Raw genomic sequence first — 24,148 nt, forward strand, 5'->3', positions numbered from 1 at the left:
TTGTTAAACAGTAAACATCAGTATAATATCAGTACCAGCGTCAACAAATAACAAATCTAGCCAGTTAATTAATTCATAAAACCTTCAACAAAATAGGGAAACAAGATTCACCTGAATAACTTCGATACCAAAATCCTTAAGAAAGGAATATCAACTTCACAATAAAACCGTATCTTATTAACCTCCGTGACTATAGATCGACCCCCTGAATCAAAAGTCCCCTTATAATTCTTTATGATAGTAATTGACCATAGACAACCCAGGCATGGATGACAAGCGAAAGAGATATTTTTTCAAGGTTGAAAGTCGTCTCAGAAATGACGTCTCCATCGTAACTAATGGGGGAACTTGTGAAATAAATTTGTTCGCGACAGTCAACGCTTGGCGAGACGCCAACTTTTATTGGCGCTTTTTCCATGACGCTCATTTTCTCCTGCTGTTGCTTTCTCTCACTGTGAAAGTTTTTATCAAGAAAATTGGACTTTTTATGTTTTTATTTCAACGAAACGATCGTTTACAAGCATCTTAACTTTTAACGTGATCATGATATCTCACGGAAAGAAATTTCAGTTATCTTATCTTATCAGAACTTTGTGCTTTCATCACAAATTATTTCATAAGGACTGGATTTATTGTTTCTGTGAACTAGGCTTGCAATTTCCGCGTGTAGCTTTTGAGGTCACTGCTAGTGTCTCTAGTATTATATTATATAATTAAATTATTTTAAATTATAATATATTATATTATATATGTCTGCATTATATAAACATGCACTGACAATCTTAGAAATTATTTTTGATGGGTTAGGTTTATAATGAATTCGTTGAATGATATTTGAGCGCTGTTAATATATATCATTGTTGTTTGGTCCTCGTTTTTTTAATAAAACAATGAAAACTGGAAATAAAACAATTTTCAGAGAACAATTATATAAACTGCATTATAAACAATTGTATGAACAAGAACAATTATACAAGCTGAATGTGTACATTAAAACATTAATTTCGTTACTTATACACAGAAGATCTGCGAGATTCAGAGACATGTTTTGATTTTGCTTTTCCCCATGCAAACGCAATTCCTTCTCAAGTCAGCGCCCCACTTGAGTTAGATAACGGCTCCCAGGAGCATAGTTTTCACGGGCACTGTAGACCGTCTGACCTTACAGCGCAGCTGCCCCTGCCAGACGTGTTATCTTAACGACTGATAAAAAAAATAATACTTATCTTGTTCCACAGATTAAATGTTAACTCATGCTCGAAAATTCTTCTGGTTGTCGGAAGTTTACTGGTTAAATGACTGCTAGATTATTAGATGTATTTATCATATTGTGATGAACCGATGTACACAAGACTTCGTTACTATCACAAAGTAATCAAAAATATATTACACGGTACACATCTTCTCAGTTAATACACTAAATTAATTTCTTTTGTCTAATTTCAATATTTTACTCATTGACATAAAATTTGGTCTATTATGATCGCAAAACTCACGCTCATAGTAGAACCCTACTTGACTGCATAAATAGGCTAAAAACGGAGCGCTGCGCTGTTCACTATTGAAAGGTCGTGTTTGAGAGCTATCCTTGGTTAGCTTTTTATGATTGCATGACCAAGTAAGGTGCACCAATTTAGTTTATATTCCCACAAATGCTTAAAGAACTAAAAGATATTTATCATGCTCCAAACTTGAGAAAGAATAGGAAGATAAGGCCGAATTGAGGTACATAATATTTACGGCACGAACTAGAATAGCAGACTCTAGTACCGGCAGACCTTTAAAAATGGCGGGCAACGCCACATCTCTACATAGCCGCGTCGACCATTGTGTGTATTTCTATAAATCGAAATGAATTACATTAGATTCATGAATGATTTTGAGTTATGAGTTAGATTGAATGTTATAATTTTAATATTCTGCAAATTCATACGTTTTATTTATCTAAGGCTGCTGAAATATCCGGAAAAAGTATAACATTCCTGTAGCTTATTCATTACGGGAGAAGGGCGCGGCGGCGTGGCTGCGACGTCTGCGCGGACGCGTCTGCAGCGGGCGCGGCTTCGGCTCTTCAGTCAGTGAGTTGTGTGCTTCATAGGCGGTGGTGTGAAGCTCCTGAACGCTCATTCTTTACTGGTAACCGGTGTTAGTGAAGTTACTAGTTTTAACCATGACTACCGACACTGAAACAAAGCCTGTTGAACAGCAGGCAGAGGAGAAGAATGTTGAAGAAGTCAAAGAAGATGTAAAGAAAGAAGAAGAGGCTGCGAAAAACGCAGAGGAGAAGAGCGACGATAAAGCGGAAAAGGAGGACAAAGAGAAGGATTCTTCCGACAAAGCTGCTAAACCCAAGAAAGAACCCGCTCCACCTAAACCTACCGTACACAAGGCTGATTACCAGCCCGATGTGGTGTATCTGTACCAGTTCATGCGTACTCCAGTACTGCCATCCTTGTCCCCATACTGTCTCAAGGTGGAGACTTGGCTCAGGCTGGCGGGACTCAAGTATGAGGTGAGTGAGAACGAAGCCAACTGTCAATAATGTTCCAGTCCGTGTGATCATGTAACTGATTAAGTAAATAATAATTCATCGGGCTAGCCTTCCGAATGAAATACGCAACAACCATGTTTGAAACGATCATTTTCTGTGTTCTTTTGGTTAGTTCACCGAGTGCAAGGAAGAAGTAGGTAGTTACTATTTCAGTAACGCTTTTGTCAGACAGTCTCTCATCGGAGGTCCGTCCTTGTGTGCTGTTGCCGGTACATGTTTTGTGCAAAGCTGCCGCATGAGCTTAAGCCTTTAAATTTCGAATGTTATAGATTAATCCTCCTATATTTGCCTAAAGCAACTTCAAAATAAACTCTTGCTCAATTTTGGAAAACAATTTAATGAATTAATAACTCGTTCCTATTTCTCGGGTGTGCCAGACGCTCGCTTCTACCCATGTTTCTTGGGTTTGGGTGACGCGGACGCCTGCTTGACTTTTCTCATTTTCCTGTTGGTTTTTTATTTGAAATGTTAACATGTATTAATAGATGGGTCATCATTTTAATGTTGGAATCTTTCTATTCCGTACAAGGCAATATTATTTCATTAAATCGTGGTAATTTCATCCCCTTGCCTAATGGAAATAGGAATAAAAATGTGCAGACCCAATTGTTCATTGTCAAGTCCTCACGAGACGCTGGTTGCCGTCATTTGAGAAATGTTCCTATTTCTACAGTTGCTGGCTTTCTTCTGGTTACTTTGATAGCTTTCTCGCTCACGCCACAAATTTTTGTGGTACAAATTTAGTTCGGTTAAATTTGCTGGCTGCGATAGCTCAGTATTCGTGCGGTAAACCGCTTCCTTGGCCGATATTCGGTTTCACGTGATGTGGCGTGAAGCCGTTTGCATCCGAGCAACTGATAAGTTGAGGCTTGAGCGACTTTGTACGGTGACTCCTGATATTCAGCCATCTGAGGATCCTTCATAATATTTCTATGGTTTTTGGTTGAGCAAGTTCCTAATTTTTAATTATCACTTTGACTCGCTGAAACTTGCGTAATATCGTGACAGTACGTCATAAAAAGCTGCAATGTCATGAGCATTTTCGGTTGGGAACACAACCTTTCTAAGTCATCTAATATTACCATTACACAAGTGTTAGTGCAGCTGTCGGGTACACTTTATCGATCGAGTAATAGAGGGTTAGGTTAGCGTACCCACTCTCCTTCACCTCGTGTCGTGCCTGTTACATTACCACGATCAATGCCGCTGATGGTCGTTATCGTTAGTTAGTTTCCTGTTCTTGTGCTCCTGGTCTCCGTTTTAAGTCAAATTATTATAGATTATAACGGTAGATTAGACGGTTCATTGATACAATATTTATTTTAACACCCTGCAGAAGTTTTCACAATCTTGTGTCAAGAACGTGATTAGCTAAATGCTAAACGGTCAAACTCCATGCTGCAAACATTTACAACTAATATCTGCTAATAATTGTTTATATATGAAACAGCACTGGCTTCTGTAATTTCTGCTTGTGAAATTTTTTGGTATTCGAGAGGTTTCGATTAAAGTCAAAAGGACACGTGCGGTTCAAGAGCCCAACAGAAGAAACTATGAGATCTCGTGTCATTGCTATCGATCCGTGTATTATCTACTGCTTAAATATTATTCATACGCGATAAATGACCGTAAGATATTTCGAATAATATGACAACCAAGGCTTGTAACGCAGGACTCTGGTTGCAGCGCACAATTTTAACTGTGAAACAGGCTTTACAGCCTCATTTGTGGTTTCGACGCCGTCCTATTCTAGTGCACGGCCATGAGCAGCGTGTGTTTTGGTCGCTTGAGAACTTTCGAGACTTCCCTTGCGTGCGATTACTTCAAGTAACCTCCAGCCAACATTAGCTGGAGAGATTATATTTAGCTAGGAATTATATTTGTTTGTCTATGATGCTGCGTGATTCGCTGTATTTCGTTAGCTTGGATGGATTTAGTTTTTGATCGGCTATTCAATACGAAATATAAATTGACTGAATGTGCATGGTTGCACTTTCTTGACCAATTAAAAATTATGAATGGCCTTAGAATGAATTTGTTCATCCTATCATTTAAATCGCTTTTCCTCGTAATTTTACAAAGACTTTAATAACACATGGTCAATGATAGTTTTTTTTTTACTCAAGGATGACTTTGTCGACTTGCGTCGTAACAGGTAATTATCCCAATGATTAAATGTTTTATCTTTAATACCAAACGTCATTCATACTGACTATGTTATTGTGATGAAGTAACGACATAGGTCGAGTAGAGTTCTTGTTGCCGACCATCTTGCTCTAGGAATAGTAGTTCGCTGAGCTGGTTCCCAAAACCGGTTTCAAGGTCACTTCAATGAGCCATCGAGTTCGCTTCCACTCGATAGCTTCTCTGTGATCTTCGACAGAGGTCGTTCGGGAGATCTTGACTCAAGCTACCAGAATTTTTCACGTGTAGCATGTCGTTATGACTTCGGTGAAAAATTTGCATGGAATCCATGCTCTAAGAAATGATGTGGAATATCTTATCTGATATTATCCCGCTAAGATTTCGGTTCACAAATGTTGTCGATATGCTGATTCTTAAATTCTACCGATTGCTGGAATATCGCCATCACAATCTGTTATTAGGCACGTGTACAGTTAGTTAACTCTCACTTTACGTGGCATTGCCGTTGCGATGGCGAAGGCTGCGGTTGAACAAGTGTCGCGCTCGACGAGTTCGATCGAGGGTCGAGCAATTGGTGTTTGCTGGAACGTAGCTCCTGCGCTGCCATGCGGTCGGTCCTGCATGCCATATTCTATGCTGCGCCTCCGTTGCCAACCCTACTTGCCTGGGTCCTGACATTCGAGCCTCGTGTATGTATGAGCCATGAGATTTTCGGAACCTCGTGGATGTATGAGCCATGAGACTGTCTGAGCCTTGTGTATGCATGAACCATGAGACTGTCGGAGCCTCGTGGATGAACTATGAGTCTGTCGGAGGCTCGGAGCCTCGTGGATGCATGAACCACGAGACTGTCGGAGCCTCGTGGATGAACTATGAGTCTGTCGGAGCCTCGTGGATGCATGAACCACGAGACTGTCGGAGCCTCGTGGATGATCCATGAGGCTGTCGGAGCCTCGTGGATGTATGAGCCACGAGACAGTCGGAGCCTCATGGAATTGTGAACCATGAGAATGGCTAAGCCTCGTGGTTGTTGAAACCGGTTGCGTATATGAACCCCGTCAAAGTTATTATTTTTCATTCGTATGACGAATTACATTCGAGATAAGGCTACGTATAATTTTAATCTTTTTTCTTTCATTGTTATCGTAAATTTGTTTCAAATGCTCCCGATTGTGAAGAATTTAAATCCTACATCTCCTTATTCTGTGAATATTTTACGTTTGGTAGAAAACTTTCCCCCTCGCGTGCTACTAATTGGCAGATATGATACAGCGGCACACCTAACATCCTGCAGTTCTACATTTACGGGAGGCCATTACCATTGGCTGACTGAAGCTTGCTGTGTGGTCAACATGCATAGTTTTTTAATGCATATCTCGTTTTGTCAACTCGAAAAGACTCGTGGCAATTTTCCCAAACTTTTTTCCATCAAAGCCCAAAGGTCATTTTTTTTTCATCGAAATTCGTGTTGAATTTTTGAAGTTCAACGGAGATTTTTCTTTTGTCATACCGGTATATATTTTTGGGTTGATGAAATTTTTTGCTTCATTTCAACTGAACAAGAAAATTATTTTGGTGCTATTTGAGGTGCTCTTTTAGCTAGATTATAGACTTGGCCGAATATATATCGTTACGGTAGTCCATGATTGAATTACTACCCGTCTCCTGTAGTCATTTGTGTGCCATTTGTCGGGTGTTCCATGTAAGGTTATCGACCTCTCAGTGGGTGCGGTCCTAAAGTTCCTTCCCTCGCCGCCCGTACGCTCCTATTGATCGTCTCTCTGAGATGGGGGATCTGATCACGCTCCGCCGTGGCGGTGTCCGCGATTGACGGGCTCTCTTTTCACGCTTCCCCCCGCAACAACTCGAGAACATAGCGATTCATGATATTCATTATGCAGTGCCTAACCTTTCGATAGCCCTTTGAAAATGTACTCATGTGGGTTCCTGCATGTTGCAATATACTTTAACTCGACATTTTTTAGATTAGGCTTGGCAGACTAATATTTTTCCGAAACGTGATATTGTGGTCCAGCTCATTTTATGTTGACATATTTTTCAAATGCAGATTATATACGTGAAAATGTGATTGTGGTGATATTTTTCCATTTAATTTTAATAATTTCAAATGCAATCTTCGTTCGTTCATACACTCCCTTCTTCCAAATCCGTTCGACCTTTAGTCGCTTATCAAATGTCTAGCTATTTACGTTAGCTATCACATGTCTAGCTGAAGCTTTTCTTTTATTTATAGTGTGATGTGCTCATGATTCTCACGTTATTTATAGTGTGAGGTGCTCATGATCCTCACGTTATTTATAGTGTGAGGTGCTAATGATCCTTCCGTTATTTATAGTGTGAGGTGCTCATGATCCTCACGTTATTCATAGTGTGACTTTCTCATGATCCTCACGTTATTTATAGTGTGAGGGGTGCTCACGATCCTCACGAGCCGTTTATAGACACTTTCGCCATGACCCTGTAAGCCGCTGTGGTGACGTCGTTCATTGATATTCTAGGCGTGCACAAAATTTTTCTAGTCTGCCTGTTGCTCGGGTTAGGCGTTGCCGCAGTTAACTTAGTATTTTCTATCGTACGCATTCTGCACTGCTGGATCTATTTTATTTATTTCTATTTTTTATATTTTTCATTATTATCATTATTTCTTTTATTTCATCTTCTATTAATCGGCATATTTTCATAATACCGCTAACGGAGTTATGCTTCCATGTCCACTGTTATTTTTTACTGCTTCTGATTTCAAGTGGTATTATTTCCTGTTATTGATGATTAATTAAAACCTGGATGTCCTAAATTCGCACATCTTGCCGGCAAAAAAGCTCAGAGCAAAAGTGATGAAGACCAGCAAATATTTTAGTTTAATAATTTTTTGATGTTTTGCAGTTTTCTGTGTACAATGCCAAATGTAGTTTTGTTGTCATAATTAATTTAATTCGGTTTTCTCGTGACCTAGTTGGGTTGATGCACGACATCAGTAGGGATATCATCATTAAAGGTTAATTGTTTAGTGCTCTGGTGCGTCATGAACATAGTTTGTAGATGAAAAGACATTCAGTTAGTTGATTTGTGTTCTAGGATGCAACATTCTATCGACGCTTTAGACCTAGCAGCTTTAAGCAGGCAGGTGCATCCGTTCCTCTTGCCTCAGGGCGACAAGGATGTCACCCTTTACACTAGTGTAATATGCCATGTATGTTTGCTGCCTTCCACTGGTTGTCCCATTGTAAACTTATGTGCATATAAGCACTAAATTCAGTAATGAGCCACAACATGACTGTAAACTGATATAATGGTCTTCCTATAGTAGTTGTGTATCGTTGAGAAAATATCCATCAAGTGAACATTTTTTTCGGACTAAAGCTTTGCGCTGGACGAGAACTGCCTCTTCTATGCAAAAATTACTCGCCTGTGTCTTGTAAGAATTTCGTTTACTAGATGAAGGCAAAACTCGTGTCTCCTATCTCAAATATTTCTATTTCGTCTTGCAGAATGTTGACCACAAGATGAAGTACAAGAGCAAAAAAGGACAGCTTCCATTCGTAGAAGTCAATGGAGAAGAGATCGCTGATTCGGCCATCATCATCAAGCAGTTGGGGGAGAAGTTCAACACAGATTTGGACGCCGGCCTCAGCCCGGAACAGAAACTCATTGCTCACTCCAACATATCCATGATCGAGAACCACTTCGCTTGGTGAGTAATCTAATCTTTCTATTCATAATTTGAATCTTAGAACTGATATTTTTTTAGTGATCCTGTACTAGGTAATTGAATAGTGATCCTTTATTAGGCAATTGAATAGTGATTCTGCAGTAGGTAATTAAACAGTGATCCTGTAGTATGTAATTGAATAGTGACCCAATAGTAGGCAATTAAACAGTGGACCTCTATTAGCCTAGGTAATTGATGAGTGATCCCATTGTAGATAATTGAACAGTGATCCTGTAGTATGTAATTGAACAGGCTAAAGAGATAGCTTTGTAGTGACCAGGGCAAGTAGGAGATCTATCGATATATATAATTGGAGTGCCATATTTTATTGTTGTTTGGAGCAGCAGAAACTTTTGGGTATTTAAAATATTTTTTCAGATCCTTGAACCCAAGTGATTGAATAGCAATTTAGTATACGTCTATCATCAATTAGCTACGTAGGTACTCAACTTAAGAAAGAACAAAATTTTGTCGGAATTATTGTAGGCGAATAACAGAGGAAATTTGTAAAAGATTCTTAGAAATGTTCTTTAAAATTGGACTATGAATATAACTAGCTATTAAATATAGCTGTGCATTATGTAAATGCTCTATTCAGTGAAAAATCTTGTTTGAGAAAGAATGAGTTAGTGTATTTACCACTAACATTGGTCGTAGGGTCCATTGATAATCCGAAACCGCTTTTCCGTCAAAAAGGTAACATTAGGTTTACCTAATGTTGTATATTTTGAACAAAATGTAGCTATGGTTCTAGATATTTGGAGGATTTGGTTCTAGAAAATCTAGAATCAGGGCAACGATCTATAAAATGCAGTTATTTGGAAACAATTTGATCAGTTCATTTGAAACATACCGTAATTTTTGTTTGAGCTTCGGAATCGTTCTACTAAACCGAATTTTTGTTTATTAATACGAGCGATACAGAAAAATGTGTTCGGCTAAGTTCACGTGTTAGCATAACTTATTCTATGAAATATAATGTATCGAGGTGCGTGACAACGTAATTTTTTAACCATGTAAACGAGTTTCAATAATCGTTGTGATGACATTATTGAAACATTTCTATCACACTACCATGTGGCGTTAATTTGCTTCATTCAGTTTGTCCATGACTCCGTGTGCATTGCACCACACGAGATAGAACTAAGAGCTTACGTTCAGTAAAGCTGCTTTAGCGTGCAGCTGTTGCTGCGGTCACGATCTACGGCTTCTGTGACCTAACTGAAGGTTCAAAGAAGGATCGGAAGATGAGCTTTACGTAACTCAAGCCATTGCTCTTCTAAACTAATACAGTCTCAAGATCACCACAATCACTAAACATCTCACCGTGTTTAGTTAGGTTAACGGTAAAGCTTAAACGATGTAGTTTGCTAGCGCATTCCATATCTAAGGCGACAATTTCAAATTCTACTGCATCTATCTTACTAAAAATTGCCTAATTGGCTACTGATATTATGGTTGTAACAGGGTTCAAGTTCTGAATTGTTTATGCGTTCATATTTATTTTTATTTTTTACCGTCTAACCATCTAAAATTCCGATGGCACGCTAATAATGACTTCTCATCAGTTCGAGCGAATACATTTAATTGTCTTATAGCTTTACAACTACTCGTTTTATTCACTGGCTCGAGTAGAAGACATTAGTTCCACATCGTGGTACGAACATGGCATCGTTCTCAACCTCTCCCGTTTAGGCGGGAGACGGGAACGCTCTAGGGTGAAGGCAGTCATTTGGTTTAGGCCTAACCGTACCCGCATGGTGAGCTTCAACTTCTCTCAACACTCACAGAAACTCTGACCCTAGCCTCGTAACTCGAGTCATCGTTATCTCTTAGATAGAAAACAGTCGCGTTGTGTCAAATTTCGGAATGTTTCAGGAAAACTCGCGTTCTCAACTTTTTATTTTTTTAGGTTGAAAGATGAAACAATAAATGTTGTCTGTTCTTTTTTACATTTAATTTAAATGTTGTTCCAACAAACGATATTTTTATACAACAAACGATATCCTCTTCCAAACAAACGATATTTTTTACTAATGGTTTGGTTTAAAAATGGTTTGGGTTGGCTGCCATGCTGTCCGTAACTGATGTGCCCAATATTGGCTATACTTGCCGGTAGACATTCCAACCGTGACGGCTGAGCCCCACATGGGTCACTGATCTCTGTAACTGATAAGTCAGCTAGACTCGTCTGCCCCGTCCCAAATAGTCAAAACAATTCCGCGTGTCTGTGTTTACTCTTTTTTTTTTATTCAAAATCTATCCATGGGTCTAAATTTCAGCCAAAGTTTGAATATTAGCCCTATTCTTTCACTGGACCAGATGCTTCGTATTCGTTACCTAATTTCATCATGTTTTGATTCTAAGAACACTGGAGGCGTATTCATTTTATATTCCATTCGAGCAACTCAACTTTTTTACTGGACAAGAAATAATTAGTTGGAATTCTCTATATTTTAGAGAATCAATGTGGAAAATGAGAAGAAATTGACTAATAGGTTTACGACTCCACAATAGTTTTTGAAGAACTGTTAGATGCCTCAGGACCACTGCACCAGCTTGTTCTCGTGGCGGCAAGATGGCTGGCGCATTGTGGTGTGGCGGACGCTCATGGCCTTGTCGAGCTGCTTTATCTCAATTGGTGTCGTTCAGTCTGATGTGTGAATGTTGCTTGTGTGCTTGCGTGAAGCTGTGTATGTCATACGCATGAATGTATGCATGCATGAATATCGCTCACGTAGAGCCGCTCCACTTTCATGACTGTTGAAACTTATTTGTTTGGTGCTGGACAATGAACCTTGCCGAAGATGGCTCTCTAAATTCTTAATGATTTTTATATGATAGCTCTTATCCGTGTTTCGTCGTTTACATATTTTGTAATATGAGCATTACATTTCATATGATATGTAAGGACCTTATGCCGTTTTGTAGTGTCTTGTGGGCCGACAAAGGAGTCGTTTATTTAGCTCTGGTTTCCCAATGGCAGCTTCTCCCTTCGCTGTGCTCTACATGAGCGGTAATGGCGTTTCCCCTAGTTGTGTTGCACCACTTTTTGTTGATATTTTTGTTCCCCTGCTGAGCGTCTCCCCTTCAATCAGAGTCCATGCGAAGTTTTTTCTTTCTGCTGTTGTTATTACTCATCTCATTTCCTCGTCACTTGTATCGTCTTCTCTATCTATATTGATCTTGGTTCGTTTCTTCCCTGCTTCTATGTTCTAATTTTAATAACGTCTGTGGGTTCCCTATTCTCATATCCTATTAAACTATTGCCTTCACGGTCAAGAAGTGGCGACTCGTGTTTCAGTCGGCATCTTCGCGTGAAGTTTATTCTTCATTAATTACTAGTCGTTATTACTATTAGTCACTTATAATTAATGTCATAATTTTCTTCACGCTTCCGTAAGAATAGATTCCTGGCCTTGGTAAGGTTATCTTGTTTGTGTGAACGAATCTGAACGTTTGGAAAAGCTGTTCTTCCATTACGTTTGCAGGATTTTATACTGCTATCGTGATGGCTGATTTCACTATTCTAACTGTTCGTATTCTGTTGTTTATAGTTCGTTACGGTGGTTGATTGTTATGACTGCCTTCTTGATGTGCCGTCGCTCGTCTAACTGTTGGCATCATCCTTCTGTCGTTCTTCACTGCTGTTCCTATGATCCTTCTGTCGCTCCTCACTGCTGTTCGTATGATCCTTCTGTCGCTCCTCACTGCTGTTCGTATGATCCTTCTGTCGCTCCTCACTGCTGTTCGTATGATCCTTCTGTCGTTCCTCACTGCTGTCCCTATGATCCTTCTGTCGCTCCTCACTGCGGTTCCCATGATCCTTCTGTCGCTCCTCACTTCTGTTCGTATGATCCTTCTGTCGTTCCTCACTGCTGTTCGTATGATCCTTCTGTCGCTCCTCACTGCGGTTCCCATGATCCTTCTGTCGCTCCTCACTGCTGTTCCTATGATCCTTCTGTCGTTCCTCACTGCTGTTCGTATGATCCTTCTGTCGATCCTTCTGTCGTTCCTCACTGCTGTTTGTATGATCCTTCTGTCGTTCCTCACTGCTGTTCGTATGATCCTTCTGTCGTTCCTCACTGCTGTTCGTATGATCCTTCTGTCGTTCCTCACTGCTGTTCGTATGATCCTTCTGTCGCTCCTCACCGCTGTTTTCCTGCCGGCATGGCAGCGTCTTGGGTTCTGGGGCTCAGGCCTCTCACGTTACTGAGACTTGGCTTGGCTGCTCCGAGCTGGGTTCTTTGTGTGGACTTACGGTCGCCTAGTTTTTTGCTGCTCATCTGAATTGTGAATTCCTTTCTACTCCCTTGTTTTAGCATACAATTATTCAGGAGACGGACGAATTTTCATATAACAACTTTACTTTGCTCGTCTTCTTACATCATATTTTCCAATGTACTGGAACTATTGTTAAAATGTCTTGCTGTATAATATAGCGTTACATGCTGTTTATTTTACTATTATAACAATATTCGATTTTCTGATTGCAATATAAATATTCTATTCCTATATGAAATGCATTTTCTGCAAATACTTTGTCTTTGCTATCGTCCCGCATTCTGTCAGCTATTCATGCTGCATACTGACAGCCGTGCACACAGCTTTGTGTCAACCATTCATGCAGCATTCTGTCATCAGTGCACACAGCATTCTGTCAGCCCTTCATGCAGCATTCTGTCAGCCGTGCACACAGCATTCTGTCAGCCGTGTATGCAGCATTCAGCCATCCGCGCTCGCAGCATTGTCTGCTCTATTTCCTGCATCGAATGAACTAACCAGTCCAGCGATCAAGTCGCTTAGCTTCTTGTGTATGACGTCAATTTCAGTCAGGGCAATGGGCGTGTTTGTTTATTCAGCCGGTGTTTGCTGCACGAGGGTCTGATTATCGTCTCTATCTCGGAAGATAGAATTAAACTGTGTTGCTCTCTGCAGATAAAATGACAAATATTCCAAATACGCAGTGGGGAGTTGAACCATGTTGATTGTTGTACAATCAAGTTTCATTTTTAGGGAGCCATTATGCTGGCTATCAGCTAATCTATGTGGACAAATTCCGCGATACTCCTAATAAGAATGCGTCGAGTAATTTTGTTTGTCTGCCACCGGAATATCTTTATTCTGATTATAATTTATTAAGAATGTACGATTAATCGTTTTCGTACATCGATAATCTTGATTAACGCATCGTTCGTCATAAATGCTAGATGAACCACGCGTACTATTACTTTTCACATGTGCTTTCACGAAATACCATTTGGTTATCGTGTATGAAAGCTTTTATGTTTCTAATCACAAATTAACCGATCTGGAATCATCACAAGATTGTTGGTAAATAAAGATTTCTGTCTGCCGACACCAGACGCATCTATTACTATTTACTTCCAGGTGTACATGACATCATGCACCTACTTTTATTGCCCATGATAAGCTCAACTGAACTCTCAGCTCGTGTTGGCACAGCAGTGACAATAGACCGTTTCCTGTCTTTATTAATGTCAGTTGAGAGTCGCTTTGTACTAGTTAAAGTTCTTGAATTTTAATTTACATTTGTGCAGCGTGATAATGTCACCACTTTATATTTATCCATGCAAAAAATAGAACAATGCATTTGTGTGTTATAAATTCTGCATTTATTGTCTTGAATATTATTTTAATGCAGCGTCTCGTTGTAATGCAGCTGATAGATTTTCCATATTTAATTTGGCATCTCTATGTAATTCTTACAAACTGCTGACATTCTTCTCTCATGGATTGTTATATCAGGTGCAGTTCTGATCACTTTATTCTCATTCTGGTTACTTGCAAACAGTAGTTACTTTTTGATATTATGCGTCATAATTTCTCGGAAAATAAGTTTAAAATATTCTAGATTGCCTTCTCATGATTAAAATGAAAAAGTAGAATAACATCAAAAATAAAATAGTTTATTAGTGAACATATAATTTCGCGCTCAAGTTTATGTAAATTTCTGAAACAAAAGCTGCAAGAAGTACAAGTCTTCAACAAAAATCCAGTTGTGCTCAGGCTGGAAGGTGTGATCTGTTCATACCCAAAGTCTTAAAATCAATTAAAAAATTAATTTGAACATTGAGCATCGGATATGTAAGTATCTCCATCATGTCCACTAAGACAATCAGCGCAGGAATAAATTTAAGCATCTGGTGCGAACAATTGCCTTCTGTGAGTCCACAATGCACCTGTTCATGAGTTTGATTCTTAGAAGACATGTCTGTTATGTCTGTTCCTGTTCCATTTTACTCGGCTTAACTGCTGTGTCCTGGTTGCGGTTAGCCTCCTTACCTGCGGTCGGCCGCCATGCTTCCCTGCATTCCTGATGGTCGAACTGAAAGTATTCTTAATTCGTGCTTGGAAGGAAAATATATCCTGTGAAAAATGAGCCAAAAGTAAGGATTTTCGTCTATTAGGATTGGAAATCCGCGAAAGTTTTCTAAATGTTATGACTGCATGTTGAACATTCATCAATTTTATTTAAATCGTTCCAGACGGTTTTTACATTTTGAAATAAATTATCACATATCTGACGTAACCAAGTGATTGTACAACCTATAAAAAAGCCGCTCTATTACTGAACGCTATCTCTAAAACGATTTGATAATTCCTGTTATGAAGCGTCATCAAGTGATTAAGCGAACGCACTGAATTAAGGGATTAATGGAACGTCCATCTACAAACTTTCTTTCCTGATACAGTTGCCGAACTTCAAACAACGCGTAATTTCTTGATGGCTTCATTACTTTAGATTAAACGAAAAATTTGCGAGAGATCTGCTTTTAATGGGGTCATTTGTACCTAAAACTGAAGATGCAGTTGATATCCTCCCCAGACTCACACACTACACGCAATCCCCCCACAAAATACTGCCTCCCCCGAGAGCGCTGTAGTCATCACAAGAGCCCCGTTATGTGTGTGGTGAGTGAACGTGGTGATTATTTCAGCAACCTATTATATGGAAGTCGTTGGTTCGAGAGGTCGCACTCCACAGTGCCACTTCTCAACGCTAACCTAATGAAGAAAGATCATAAACTGTTTTGATCAATCTAGCCCAGTGACTTTCTTAGCCCCTGGCTTGTTGATTTGCCTCGGGCAATACATTTAGTTTTCTCGTCCTTCATTTGGGACGAGTTAACTACGAGGGTGTTTTCACTACTGTTTTTTTTACTACGAGTTAACTACATAATTTGTGTGCGACGTTTTCGTAGGAACTTTGTCATCATTCATGATGACGAATTTCAATAAAAGCTAACGAACAAATAATTTGTTCGTCCATTCTATTGAAACCATATTTATAAATAATCTAATGCAATGAATAGTTATTCGCTATTGAAGCTTGGCTAGTTTCGGCCTGGATTTATTTGGCAATGAGAATTAGTTGAATCTTTATGATGATCTATTTTACTTATTTTTTGGCAAACTAGAGCCGCCACTCACTAGCGTTGAATGGCGTCTCATAAACGCCGTTTTTGAAATTAGAAATGATTGCCCTGCGATTGAAGCAGTTGCATCTATCGCATTGAGTTGTTGCAATCATTAGTACGTTTAAATTTGACCTTTGTTAGAGTTCGCGATAAAGCCTTGCGTTTGTCGTTCTTAATTTTTCTACCAAGTTGACCATTTTTATTTGGTATATCGTTGACATCGTCTGGATTAGTGTCGTCCTCGCTTGGTTTATTAGACGGTCAGGGAAGAGCTCATGTTATCGTCATAAATGATGAGAGGTGACCATTAGTTTTTACGACTTACCCTAAGAGACGTAAGAAGGCTGCTTGTCATGGCGAACATTTTGGCAAGTTGAAGAGGCAAGGTAAGAACCCTTCCTTTTTTCGCTGTTGTGGAAAAAAACGCTATTGTGCTCGTCATGTCCGTCTGTCTGTCTGCAGTGAGTAACGAGTTATATTTTTTCAATTGTACAACCATTAATGATCCATGAGATTTATATTCATGGAAGATATTACTTCAAACAGATATGCTTCAAGGATTACATTTTCACAATTTTTCTCCTGTCTATTCTTCGATGCAGCAGACGATAGCATTCATTTTTGCAATATTGATAAGTATCTACTTTTCCCTTGCTGGAGCATTTTGTGTAGCTTAAGTTCTTATTCATTTCGTCTTCTGTTTCTAACCTGTTACTTGAAAATTCTGATTGATTCTGATCAGTTATTGAAACATGTACTCTGAAATGGAGTTTATCGGTTCTTTGAATGCTGATGCAAGGAAACGTAATGAAAACCTCGTCTCAGAAAGATCATTTTCCCAGCTCCCAAGCTGCGATGTTATGCCTGTGGCGTCTCGAACGTTTCTCACACTCGTCCAATGTTTGTTTTATGAAGTGATGAGTCGGCAATCTTACGTGGTATGTCAAATCAGTGACGCTTCTTCGATCCGCAGACACTATTCAAAGTCGATCTTTAAAAATGCTGACGGTTTATTCAGGATGTTACTCACTCGACTCTTGTGTAGCAGTTCAAAGATGAGCTCTTCATTTAATGTGCATCGCCTTTGTGTCGCTAATTTATAATTAAAAAAACGTTTTATAGTAACGGTGTTTATGCGTTTTCAAATAATGAATGACTTAAGATTGCGAATAACGTGTTACACGTATAAATATATACTTGATTAAGAATGTTTCCCTATATAGTTCAAGTTTTGTTCAAGCGCCCTAGATATTCCTATTAGTTTGAGAACTAGAATCATAGTTGATTGGAAAATGCATATTTGAAAATGAAATACGCATTTACTCTTGGAATGCGTCGTACGAACCGCATAGAAAGCTCATGCGTGCAAACAAACGCTTCTTCAATAGGCTCGCTAAAATGGCTCAGTCGCGCGAAAAGTGCAAGAAAGAAGTGTCGGGAACTTTCCTTTGTACCGCCTGCTGTAGGTTCAGAGTCCGACCTACTTCAAGACCGCATGTGTGTTCTCACTTTACTGAGGGTCGTAAAACATCATCATAAATATTTAGTGCATTTAAACTGGGCCAATTTGCTCGAGTCGCCATGCGGACGCGAAGCTGAGGCATCTTGTAGTTAATGCATCTTAGGTTCTTGGTGCAAATTTCAAAGGAGGTATTCAATTAGAACCGAAAATCGTTATTCCATAAATCAATAAATAGATTTTTTAATTAAATAAATTCCATAAAATCGATAAATAAATAAATCTATTTAGTGGCATACCTTTTTAATACAAGAGTTATAATCGTAATTTGATGCATTGTGATTGTTTTCGATTGCTAAGTCCGTTTATATCGCCGATTTCTTTTGCTAATTGCTGTTACCGGTCACGAGGAACGTCTGAGGTCGATATTGTACTTTTTTCGTTTGCAGGCGAGGTGACAGTTTCTCACAATCGTTTTTTTATCCTCCTCTGGGTCGTATTTACTTACGTTTTCTACGGTCCATAAGGATACATACGCCAATATTTTATCCTGAAACTGTTTTCAACTCCCGTCTATGCTTGCCAAATGACACTTGGTAATACGCGTGTAACGATAGTGATTTTTCTGTGTTAAATAATTTTCATAATCCTTCACAGATTTGTTCAAATAATTATAATTGATTTCTTGAATGAACCTCAACCTCGGTGTGAATAGCGGACGCAGCCGGAAAAATTATTCTTGGAATGCACCTGTTGCGGCGCCACCTGCCGGGTTCCCGGTCATATTAAGTGCACAATAGCACCTGGAAATAAGACGTCTGCACGATTTAATGTGATAACGGATCAACGGCGGCACCTGAGCTCTTCTATGAGGTCGTGGATTTAGCTTAGCATGGAATAGTCTACCGTGTGAAATCGGGTGTTCGTGCTTTCCGACCCTAATATTAGTTGTTTGATCAACGAACAATAATGGATAATTATTTGTTTTATATTGGTGGCTAACAACAAAGTTTTTAAAATGAAGTTACTGTTTGCCTGGAACTCGCACTTTTGTACCGCAAAATTTGTTCATGCATTCCGATAATTTGGTATTATCGGAATTCTGCTGCTCGGATACTGAGATTGTGACTGGAGTGTTGCATTTTAGAAATTAAAATGATCACCTCAAAATTATTTAAATTTGATACCATCGTAATGACCTCCGCATAAAATGTACATTAAAGATGAATTTTTAATCGCTGCCCAATGAATTAAAATAACCTTCAATACGTAGTATCTTCTGAATTATTTGTTAGCGTCCGTCTTTGTGTTGGCTGTCGGTAGCGTCAGCGAGTCTCTGTAACTCTGGTCGCCATGGTGACGCTGGACTCCATCACCAACACTGCTGGTGTTGCCATCTTCCCTGTTGTTGTAAACTGGCAACATTCCCAAGCTAAATCTTCCTCACATTTTAAATTGTACCTAAATTACCTTCAACATTCTTATGGTATCAACTTGGTCTTTCGTGTTATGCTGATGTGAGATATTTTTACGTATTGAACAGATGTAAGAGGTTGACTCATACACGTTTCATATAAAATTTTTTTCAAATGAGAGAAGTAGCGTTGCGTGTGTGAACGCAAGGCTTCCATTACGCTCTCCACTCACCCCCTCCCCCCAACTCCCGCTCTCCATGGCGGCGAGCGATCGCGAGTGCAGCTGCACTTCCATGATATCTAACCCACTACCCTCCCCCCCTCTTCTCCCTAGCCACACTCCCACCTTTTTCGCCTGTCTCTTTACTCCCTCCCTTCCTCTCCCTAGGTTCCAACCTTCCCTTTTCTGCGTCCAAGGTATTCCACACCTCTGCTTAGTTTCAACCACTTCCTCTGCACCCGCATTTACCCTACCATTGCTCGTTTGTTTATCCTCTCTGTTCTATCTTCATTCTCCTATCATTTTCATGTATCCTATTTATCTCATTCATCTTCACCGTATATTCTGATCCTCAAAATCGTCTTCGTAGCTTCCCGCCTCAGCTCCCACGACATCGTTGACCTCCACGTAGCCCTATTACTTTATTGCCTGTGCCCAACCCTGCCTTCATCATAGCAAGATGTCAACCCCCAACTCCAACGTTTCGTTCATAATGAACACAATCATTTCGTTCATACTTATTATACTGGGTTGAAGACAGAAATTTACCAAAGTCGCTATTGCAACCTCTATGGTTTTCAAACCATGGGTTTGGCTTTAAAATCCCGAAAAAAACTCATTCTATGGTTTTAACCACACGGAAATGTTGCAAATGCTGTTTCATTTTCATTTCAATGAAAATTCGTCCCAGTTTTTGTACACAGATAGTTATTTATGAGATGCTTCAATCGATTTGATTCCCAGATGCGCTTCGTATTTACTATGTCTGCTATTGGTGAGGGATAGCGATAGAGAAATGTTTGCCTAACGAGTACCTGTGAAGGAATTCTAATAATATTTCTCGATAATTCTTTAGTTCTTTATCAAAGTTCGGCTACCGGAAAAGATACTTTACTCGAACAGACTTATCCTATAGTTCGTGAAGAAATGTTTCTATTTCAGTCACCAACCTACTGTGCGCATGCATGCCGTTAATATTTGAATTTGTTTAGCGTACCAACACTAATGATGACAGCTTATTTCAATCTCGAACTCTTCAACGTACTTGAAATATTATTGTCCGCATTGTATCGTAGGTCAGCTTGAAAGCATATTTGAAATTACTCCACGACGAAAATAAGAAAGCTTTTTCGAGTAGTTCAGTTCCATATGGCGTGTCTCAGGCAGCCGCCACCAGATGTCGCTGCTCCCTTACTGTAGAATTAAGCCCCTTTCACACAGGGCAGTAGATACTGCGCGCGTCAAAAATGCCGCGGCAGTATTTACAGCGCTATCTTTCACACGAGGCGCTTTTTACTGCTGCATGGGATCTATCAGTCTTGCAGTGCTTTATGCTTCATCAGTCCATCTCTATGTTTATGTAACAATATTTCTTTATGAAAATACTGTATATCTCTATGTGAGAATGATGTAAATACATCTCTATGGAAATACCTATATATTTTATGGAAAATATATCTTTTATAAAATATGAACAGCAGTGCACATTTCGTATGTCCGCTAAGGTTCGGCAGTAAATACTGTCGGACGCTGGCAGTATTTACTGCCCTGTGTGAAAGGGGCCTGAGAGGCATACGGCTAGCCTTGCTCGCTCCAGCGCCCGGTGTGTTGGAACTGCGATGCCTGCTTGGCCGCACTCCGCTTGTTGCGCTCAAACTGCCAGCTATTATTTTGTTCATTCAACCTAGATATTGGTGCTTCCGGCATCAAACACTTGGATTAAAATAACGTCGTTGCGTGCATTTTAAATCGTTAGTCGCTGATTTTTTTTCACAATCACAAATATGAATGTGTTTCGATGTCAACAAGGTATAAACTATAAAGCACCCATGTGCACTAGCAATCTGATCATCTTTTAACTCGCTCTGACCTGTTCTCCCAATAAAAGAATTAAGTTGTTTCTCATGATCAAGTTTTGCTGGATTTTGTGATTTTTAACTGTCATCAGCCGCAAACCAGTGCTCTATTATTTTATCCGTGTAAGGTTCATTACTACAGAGACCGCACCCTCTCTGCCTGTATTGCTGTGCACGTAGCCTTCAGTTCCAGCCGCTGGCTCTCTACTGGACGCTTGCCGCCCGCCCCTCGGCGGCGTCTGCCAGTCTGACGATATTGATCGCGTCTGCTGCTGCTGCTGCTAGTAGTCTGCTCTTGTTGCTGATGCGTCTGATGTTGCTGATGCGTCTGATGTTGCTGATGCGTCTGATGTTGCTGATATTGATGCTGCATTTGATGGTTGCTGCTGTGTCTGATGATGCTGTTAATACTGATGCGTCTGATGTTGCTGATAATGACGCTGCATTTGATGTTGCTGTTCCGGCTGATGATGCTGTTATTGCTAATGCGTCCGATGTTGATGCGTCTGATGATGCTGTTATAACTGATGCGTCGGATGTTGATGCTGTATTACTGATGCGTCTGATGATGCTGCTGCGTCTGATGATGCTGCTGCGTCTGATGATGCTGCTGCGTCTGATGATGCTGCTGCGTCTGATGATGCTGCTGCGTCTGATGATGCTGCTGCGTCTGATGTTGCTGCTGCGTGTGATGATGCCAATGTTGCTGCTGCGTCTGATGTTGTTAATGATATTTCTGCTTTTGCAGCATCTGCTGTTGCTGCTGAATTATGTCCTCATGCTCTAGTATTCCCTCTGACCACTTCATAGAGTTTCCCTCAATTCAGTGCTTTGCCACTCCGTATTCACTGATGTTCAGCAAGTCTGAATTTCACGGCTAATGTTGTATTACCATGTCTCATATAACTAACGGCGCTTTTTCTTCCTCGCAATGATTGTCGTAGTTCGCGATTTGAGTCTACTTTTTTACAACACTTCTCTTTAACTTCACTTCTTGTTTGTTTCTTTGTTGATTTGTCTGCTACAAATCTTAAAATAAATATTTAACACACTTACAACTGTCTAATCGATTGAAAACTTTGCACACTACACTTGCGTAATGTCGGAGACAAAGCTTGAATCAATTGACTGAATAAAAATTTAAAAATTTTCATTTTTTAAAAATATTAAAAACAATTGAAAAAATAATTTTTTAAAATATATAAAAATAATATAAAAAATTCATTGTACATGTGTAACATCAGAGACACTGGCCCCTTTAGAAGTGTTGTCTTTAAAAAGTAATTTTTTAAACACATATGTTTGCTCATTGTTCCTCTTGTGAGGAAAAAGTTGCACCGACCATGGTGGATTTATAGAGTTGAACATGTGAAGCTAATTTTGACATATTGAAATTGAAGTGTTCATTAACGAAACGCGTATGCATCTCAACATGATCATTATTCAATGTAACTGGAAATTTTATTTATCTTAAGACATTTACTCGAAAATTTTTTAATCTAATCAAAAATGAGATTCTTAATTGGGTTTATTTTTGACATCCGTGCTTTTAGATCCCACAAGTTTTCATCAGTTTAGTTATAATAGGTGCAGCAAGATGGTCCATAATATTTGGGAATCAGTTAACAATTTAGTAGGAGATTCCTTAGAGGTTTCGTTGTTGAAGTGTATATCTAACTGTTTTGTACGAGATTTTTTACAAGTTTCGCTTCATAAATATTGATTGATTTTGTTGGAGGTTCTTTAGTAGTTTTGCTGTAGAAGTACTTAACCATTTTGTAGGAAACTTGTAAAAGGTTTTTCTGTAAAAGTGCCTAGGTTTTAGGTAATCATTTGTAGCCAATTTTTCATAGCGCTTTTAGTATAGTTTCACACTTTTTAAACTCATTTTAGTTATATTTCGTTTCCAAAAAGTATGATAGTTGCTAGGTGAGGTATGCTTGTTTGGTTCATATTATATACCTACGTTACTTTTGATTGGAGTAGTTTTGAAAGATGCATTACATTGAATTTGTGTATAGACCTAAATTATCTATGAATTTATATTATTTATACATTGAAATACAGCAGAATATTATCATTAATCTGATCATGCTCAATTATATTATTATATAAAATTATTGTATCTCATTTCAACATCATGCACTGTTTATTTCTTGTTTTTGTAACATTATGTGTGCAATCTTAGAATACATCATCATTCGAGACTATGTGATTTAGTTTATATAAATTTCTTCCGGGATAATAATATTATTGAAATGCGAATTCTTGTGTCTCTTCTTGTAAAAATAAAACAGTGTGCCTAGTAACGAGTCACAGTGACTCCTTATTTCTTTTACAGAGCGGTTGATGTGTAGTGTCCTCATTTAGAGCTCAGAACAAGTCTCATCATAACTGTGTTGTTCATTGATATCATTCTTTTCAATCTAGTTTCTTTCATAATCTTCAACTTTCGCAGCAGCAGAAAATGTCTAATATAGTATTATCTTTAGATTGTGTAGCCACTCATTATCTAAATTATATTTTGCTGTATAATTCTCCCTTCCAGGTATGGGATTCGTCTTAACATAATACCAAATCATTTACTTCTAAGTTTGAAACTTCTTGTAACCTCATTACATAAACTACATCACTATTAAAAATTCGTTTCCAAATCCTCCACGATTTGATGAGGCCTAATTTCAGCCTCTTCCTTTTCTCGATTTCGAACTTCGCTCTAGCAAAACGCCAGTAAGGTACCCTACATTTTCTCGGTGCCGTACTTGGAACACCCCGCATGACGCCAACGTAACATTCACTAACGCTTTGGTTGTTTCCACAGGGTGATCAAATTTTTCTTTACTACGCGTCCGGAACTGCTGATCGACGGCTTCAAACTTGATCTACAGCAAACGCTCCAGAAACCTCTGCCTGCCATTATACTGAATTTCTTATTCAAACGTAAAATTAAAGCGGTGGGTTATTGCTGGTGGCATTCATCTAGTTGGCGGCAGGATGTTGTTGCGGATTTGTTTTGTATTTTAAAACTATTTTGATGACGTCATTCAGAATATAAAAAGAATTTATTCTATTTACTCATTTCGTTAAAAGAAGCAGGGTTGTCTTGACGCGAGTGAAAATACATTCGATATTGTACATAAAATTCTAGACAAGTTATTTCGATGTCATGTCTCAGAACAAGTTGCAACTCAATACTTAATGGACCTAAAGGATAACTTCATTTTTAAATTTCTTTTCTGACTATAAAAGGTCAATAATGTAATGACTTTGTTCTGTACTTGAAAAAATTGAAACTATGTGAAAGAAACTAAGAATAAATAAATGAATTAA

General features: G+C 39.0%; 1 protein-coding gene across 3 annotated transcripts in view; it reads left to right on the forward strand.

Moving 5' to 3' along the window:
* The first annotated feature begins 2,057 nt into the window (after positions 1 to 2,057).
* LOC108666944 (failed axon connections) overlaps positions 2,058 to 24,148 on the forward strand; it is a 33,712-nt gene continuing 11,621 nt past the window's right edge. For 2 of the 3 annotated variants that reach the window (XM_018153916.2, XM_018153917.2), the window contains exons 1-2: positions 2,058 to 2,512; positions 8,206 to 8,408. In XM_018153916.2, coding sequence (XP_018009405.1) covers positions 2,171 to 2,512; positions 8,206 to 8,408 — 545 coding nt within the window. In that variant the 5' untranslated portion in view covers positions 2,058 to 2,170. Of the gene's footprint in view, positions 2,513 to 8,205; positions 8,409 to 23,639; positions 23,773 to 24,148 lie in introns of all 3 variants that reach the window. The other variant, XM_018153915.2, reaches the window with a different exon arrangement.

The sequence above is a fragment of the Hyalella azteca genome, unplaced genomic scaffold (genome assembly GCF_000764305.2).
Source record: "Hyalella azteca isolate HAZT.00-mixed unplaced genomic scaffold, Hazt_2.0.2 contig6566, whole genome shotgun sequence".
Classification (NCBI taxonomy): domain Eukaryota; kingdom Metazoa; phylum Arthropoda; class Malacostraca; order Amphipoda; family Hyalellidae; genus Hyalella; species Hyalella azteca.